The following is a 6,628-nucleotide window of genomic DNA, read 5'->3' as shown; positions in this document are numbered from 1 at the left end:
CAAGGTCATGTGCCTGGGCCCAAACCCACATGTTCTGTCTAGAACCCCATGTCTTTTCTTACTGTCCAGAGGTCAGGGCTTTGGTCCCTCTCCACTCCCCCATGCTGTACTGAGGTCTCCAGCAGGGGGATGGGGGGAGCAGGGGGCAGAGCTGAGGGGCAGCTGAGCTGGGCATGGCACAGACCAGGAACTCTCTCCACCCAACCCTGGGGCTCAGGTGTCTCTCTCACACACACACACACACACACACACACACACAGGGCCCGCCCCTTCCTTCGTACCCTGGGGAGCTGCCGATTCCCAGGGCAACAGTCAACACAGGCAGAAGCTCAAACACAGCAGGGCTCGAATGCTTTCTCCAGCCTGGAGGGTCTGGTCCCATCAGCCATGCTGAGCTCGGGTCCGGGGCGCGGTGAGGAGGACTCCTGCACAGGCTGTCCTGGGGTTAGGAGGGAGGGGAGGCGTGGGAGAGGTCACACGCACACACACACACACACACACACACACACCCCTGCACCCATGGGAAGCCACCCCCGCCCCGAGCTCCAGAGAACCACATCAGCTGGGTACCGACAGCCTTCAACCAGGCTGCCAGCCTTTGTCTCCTCCGCTGCCCGGGGCGGCCCTGCGGTGGGCAGGAGCCCTGCTGGCGTCCCCCAGGCCCCGACGGCCGAGCGGGCGACCCCGGGAGCTGACGGTGTGCAGCGGGACCAGCTGTGGAGGGGCGTCTAGAGGCCGAGAAGAGGAGCCAGCGGCGCTGGTGAGTGCCCTGCCCCCCCCCCCAGAGGCACCCCGCACCTAACTCAGGGTCTAGGAAGCTTCTGGAGAAAGAGAGACAAGAGACAGGGGTGAGAGGGAGTAAGCCAAAGGGCGGCGGTGGGAAAGCGCGTGGGCTGAGGGGGGAGAACCTGGGCCGGGGGAGGTGAGGGAGCCCAGCCTCGGCCAGACTCAACAGAGGGAAGAGCAGGGCCCGGCAAGGGGGGCGGTGCATCCCGGGAGCCCATCAGCCCTCTGCAGCAAGCCCCCCAGCTGGAGCTCAAGGGATACAGTGCGCCTGTGGGTAGGGGCAGCCGTGAAGCCGTGGCTGCAGCCTGGGGAGGAATGCTGGCCCTCCGACCCAGCAAAGGACGCGCCTTCAAGCATCGCTCAGCCCGGAAGTTCCTAGGAGAGCCGCCCTGTCAGGCTGCCGTGGGGGGCAAGACGGGCCCGGTCCTGGCGGCGCGGAGCCCTCACGCTCAGGACACGGCAGCCAAAAAGCAACGGAGGCACAAGCAGGAGCCAAGTGTGGCTGGTGTCGGGAGGAAACGGGCTGGGCAGAGCGCACGCCTTGCTTCCCCAGGAGCTCACGGAGGCCCCTCCGAGCAGGTGGCAACCAGGCTGAGACCTGGGGCACGAGAAGGGGCCGCGGAGGAGTCCGGTGTATTTAAAAAAGAAAAAAACCACCACCACATAAAGAACGTGCATGTGGCCAAGGCGGTGATGAGGGGACAAGAGCCTGGGGATGAGGAGAAGGAAACGCCCACGCACTTATTAAAGTCCAGGTACTTTTCCTCAAATGTCATGAGACGCCCTGGAGGGTCTTAAGCAAGAGCCTGATGTGACCAATTTACAGTTTAAATGACCAATCTGGCCGCTATGCTTAGAAGGAATTGAAATGGTGGGCAGGGGTGAGGAGCAGAATGACGGTTAAGAAGCTGGGGGCAGCAGGGCGAGTCCGTGGCGGCCTGAGTGCTGGCGAAGTGTAGCTGGAGGTCCGTGGAAGAATGCAAGGAATGTTTTGGTGGTAGAATCGCAAGTATTGCTGATGGATTGGAGAGAGAGACAGTGTGCGTGTGTGTGTGTGTGTGTGTGTGCATGTGTGTTGGGGTATAGGGGACGTTTACAAAGACAGGACCGTCTAGTGCCATTTAATTTTTCCAGCTAATAACAGAATAAAGGAAGTTTTCTTTTTGAAAAAAGGAAAAAGAAAAATAAATTACTCAGAAGAACAGTACAATGGAAACCATGAAAGAAGAGCTAAAATCTAGAGAACAGGGCAAGAAGGTCCAACATACCTTCAAACTGAGCTCCCCAAGGAGAGAATGGGGGACATGAACTACTTGAAGAGAAAATGAGAATTTTCCAGAACCACAGAAATACATGAATGCACAGATACTGGAGGATGTGCTTCACAACCACAGGAGGGAAAACAAGCAAGGAAGGCCCAGGGTCCACAATGAGGGGAGTCCCAGCATGGTGGTCCTGGAGAGCAGCCAGCCCCAGGGAGGGGGAGGACCCAGGGTCCCAGGGCTCGGGCTCTGGAGAAAATTTTTTTTTTTTTTTTGGCCACGCTGCGTGGCCTAGTTCCCAGACCAGGGATCGAAACCAGGGTCCTGGCAGTGAGAGCGCCAAGTTCCAACCACAGGACTGCCAGGGAATTCCCTGGAGAAAACATTTAAAAGAAATTGTTCATGACCTGATGCATTTGATTGTGTGGAAAATAATATTGAGAGGGAGCCTTACAATTTATTTGGAGAGTTTGGAATCAATGATCAGTACATAGAAACCTAAGATAATCAGGGAAAATATCATTATTAACGCTAGAAAAAATTCTAAGCTGTACAAAGAAAGGAACTGGGGTCATATTATGCAGTAAGTAGTATAATTAGTTCATCAATGAACAGTATTTATATAACTAGAAGGATATAAACAATACATATCAAGTGAACCAAAATCTATAATGCAATGATTTTGGAAGAAATGGGGAAGAAGAAAGGGTCAAGAATGCTAATTCATAATCTCCCATAGTAGAAAGCCAATAGATAAGCTTACATTTTTAGGACCTCAAGAAATGGCAGTGCAGGTTTATTCTTTCAGAATATGGACGTGAAAGGCTTGAAGAGACAGCTAAGAAACTGACTCTAGGTTGTGGATCTCGCGGGCTCTGAGGATTGGGGCAGAGAAACCTGCTTTTCTTCCAAGTCTTAGAGAATTGTTTGACTTTCAAAAAATAGATTAAAAATTAAACTACCAGCAGAGCTGACGCCATTTTTCTCATTGTCACTTTCCCTCCCCCGCCCTACCTTCCTCTGCCACACACGCTGGAAGGTTACCAGGCTTTGGGGAAGTGAAAACTGGTTTTTCTTCACAAAATACTGGCAGATACCCCAGCAGACCCCGGCACAGGGTGAGACGGCATCCGGGTTCCTGACGCACCTGCTACACCCTCTGGCATCAGAGTTTCCGCTCCATTGAAATGTGTGTTCATTTTACAGGCTCCACCATAAACACTTGTTGATCCTTGGCGTCTGTTCCACTTACTGATTTTAGTTCCTCCATGATGTAATCCATGCATCCGTGGCAGCAACTGATTCCTGTGACCCGGGGACAATCATGGTCAAAATGTCACAGGGAAGGCTCACACTGCCACCGTGTTTCTTTCCAGGGCTCAGAATTGGAGTTTCCTGAAAGGCTATGACCCCATGGTAAGACAAACCACATTCCTGTCCGACATACTTGCACTTAGAATGTTTATTTATTCATCTAATGTTTATTGAGGACCTACTGTGTGCTTGATGCTGAAATGTACAGAGACCAATAAAACACAACCTTGTGTCAAGAAACTCGGGGTCTGGTGGGAAAGAAAAGACTTACGTAGAGTATTTAGAAATTACTTTTCCCCAATGTTTCTTGATTTTAGTTAAGACGAACCCATTGGAAACGACAGGCATCAGCTGCTGAAATGTTTTCCTCTGCCTGAGGATGTCAGCATTGTAGAGTGAGTGGGGTTGGCGCCACAAGGAGAATGAGTTTGGGTGAACACACTTTGTAAACTAATTCCCTGTGTCTAATATCACCACCGACAGTCCATCCTCCACCAGAGCGATTTTCCTAAACTGCAGAACTGACTATATCTCTCCCTGGCTTAAAATCCTTCAGTAAATCTGCATTTTTCAGGATGGTTTACACTTCCCATGATCCAACCTTGCTTCCCTCCCCGTCCTCCTTGCTCACCCCACGGTGACCCACAGACTCTCTTTTATCCATGCCTCTGTGCATGCAGTTCCCCTGCCTGAAATTCCCTTCCTACTTTGTCAGCCTGATGGCCTCCTATTCATCCTTCAAGACCCCGCCCAAGTGGCTCCTTCTGAGAAATCTCCCCCTCCTGAGCAAGCATGACCGGACCACTGTGGTCTTCACTCACTGGCACATCTAACCCGTTCCTTGGGAACATCGTGTAATTGTGCAACGAGCAATCTCACCTGGCCGTGGGCTCCCTTGGCGAAAGAATAAAGATGGCTTCATTACTGCACAAACACCCCCAGCACCCAGTAACTATTTAGCACTCAGTTCATGTTGGAGGAATGAACAAATGGGAGAAGGAATCTGGCTGTATAAAGCATGGTTAGAGAACCAAATTGGAAGCCAAGCAGTGTAACAAGCCAACCAAGGTGGTGGCCACACTGGCATGGCCCTTGTGGGGTTTAGGGAAGCTTTGACATCTGTACGGCTGGCCTTGAGGGGTTGCTGTCTGCCCTGCGATCGAAGATTTAGTTCATGGGGCCTGAGTTCCTACCCTGAGCCCCTGGCCCAGGCTCGCAGGCTACAGAGCCTCTCCCTGCCCCGGGCTGTGTATGAGCAACCTGACCCCTGAAACCCTCGGCCCGCCCAGACGATGGGGCCACCTCGGCATGGACTTTGCCAGCTGAGAGCCCGGATCCTATTTCTTAAGACTGGTCCTGTCTCTTCTGTTTGACACGGGGCAGCACGAAGTTAACTATAAACAAGGGCAGGGAAGGCTTATCAGATTAGTCATGACTCAGACATTTACTCACTCCTCCATCCATCAGTGTCAGAAGTCACCAGAAAGCATGTCCAGGGCAGCACCGCGCCTAAGACCCCAAAACTGGAAACAAACCCAAATGCCCCCGTGGCAGAGCAGATAAGTAACTTGCGGAGTATTCGCCCAAATCACACGGCGGAACACCGTTCAGCACTGAGAGCCAAGCAGCTGCCACCACACGCGGGAACACAGGGGAACCTCAGGAACACGTTCTTGAGAGAAAGGAGCCAGAGGGAAGACCTCTCAGGTAAAGTTCAACGCCAGGCAAACCCACAAGTCAAGACCAGGTCGCCTTGGCGGTCGGGGCAGTGACGGAGGGGCTAAAGGCGGCATCTGAGGCGGGCCGCGTCCTATTTCCTGGTCCAGGCGGGACGGCATGGCACTCACCGCGTGGGCGCTGGCTGAGCTGTACACTTGTGACTGGTGGACTTTTCTGTGTGTGTGTTAGATTTCCAGTAAAACTCAACCAAAAACCAACACCACCCCGTGGCGTCCCCACCACGTGTGAGGCAGCGTCTTAGGCCTGGGGGGTGGGGTGGAGGAGGGGTTAGGACGTGGTCCCTCCCTCGGCTGCTCAAGCATCCCGGTGAGGGGGTCCTGGAAGCACCTGTGTAAGGAGCCCTGGGTGTGAGGAGGAGGAAGCGAGCCTCTCTCGGCTGGAGAGTTGAGTTCTGGGTCCAGAGCGGAATCTGGGATCGGATCACCCAGGGGATGCTTCCTGCAGAGGCCATCTTCTCCCAGCTCCCTTCTCTTCCCCGCTCAGGCCCCTCCTGTTTTCCCGCAGCCGGTGACCCTAACTGTCCCCTCTCCTCAGGGCAACAAGAAGGGGCCCGTGAAGCTGCTGGGGTACGTGCCTCTCTTCTCTGACACAGTCCCCAGTTCCACGAGCCAGGCTGTGGGCAGCAGGGTGGACACGCCCCTGGGGAAAGCCCTCATCAGCCTGGACTTCTTCTTTGTGGAAGGAATCCGGAAGAAGGAGCTGAAGACGAGCTGCAGCCCATCCAGGAGGAGGGCCGGGCGGACCTGCCCCCGGTGGGTGTGGGGCGGCGGGGACACCGCTGTGGGTCCGGCACCTGTGCCCCGGACAGCACCCTGCGTACAGCCAGGGGTCGTTATCCCTGAGTCCCACGCGAGCCTTAAGAGGGCTCCTGGCTCATCTTCGCACCTGGCATGGAGAGGACTCAAGAACCTGCCCAAGGCCATATAACCGGCAACAAGGGGGCTTCCCGAAGGGTCAGGGCCCCATGAGAGGGGGCCCTGCGTGTGGTCAGGAGCACCGTCCACTGGCTTCGGGTCCTGCTCCTGACTCTGAGCAGCTGCAGCCTTGGGCACGTTGCTGGAGCCTCTGCACCAACCACCGTTTCCCCACCTGTAGCATGGTGTGTTCGTTTCCTGTCACTGCTGTAACCAGTGACCACAAACTGAGAGGCTCAAAACAACACATACATGTTATCTTGCAGTCCTGGAGGTCAGAAATCCAAAGTGGGTCTCACTGGACTGAACTCAAGGCGTTGGCAGGGCTGCATTCCTTTCTGGAGGCTGGAGGAATCTGATTCCTCACATTTTCCAACTTCTGGAAGCTGCTGACATTCCTTGGCCCGTGGCTCCTTCATCCTCAAGGGCAGCAGCGTGGTAGCTTCAAATCTCTCTTTCTCTCTCCCTCCCCCATCTTTTAAGGACCCTGTGATTACACTGACTCGCCCTGATCATCCAAGACAATCTCTCCAGCTCATGGTCCTTAATTTAATCACATCTGCAAAATCCCTTTTGTGTGCAAGGTGACATATGCGTGGTCCCATGGACATC

General features: G+C 54.2%; 1 protein-coding gene across 1 annotated transcript; it reads left to right on the top strand.

Moving 5' to 3' along the window:
- Nucleotides 1–519: 519 nt before the first annotated feature.
- Nucleotides 520–6,029, top strand: C13H2orf50 (chromosome 13 C2orf50 homolog). The gene is given in 4 exon segments (XM_059942627.1): nt 520–721; nt 724–760; nt 3,425–3,464; nt 5,637–6,029. Coding segments are annotated over 4 exon segments (672 nt in total).
- Nucleotides 6,030–6,628: the final 599 nt, after the last annotated feature.

The sequence above is a fragment of the Balaenoptera ricei genome, chromosome 13 (genome assembly GCF_028023285.1).
Source record: "Balaenoptera ricei isolate mBalRic1 chromosome 13, mBalRic1.hap2, whole genome shotgun sequence".
NCBI lineage: Eukaryota > Metazoa > Chordata > Mammalia > Artiodactyla > Balaenopteridae > Balaenoptera > Balaenoptera ricei.
The sequence above is the reverse complement of the archived record's forward strand: the minus strand, read 5'-3'. Positions and strand labels throughout refer to the sequence as shown.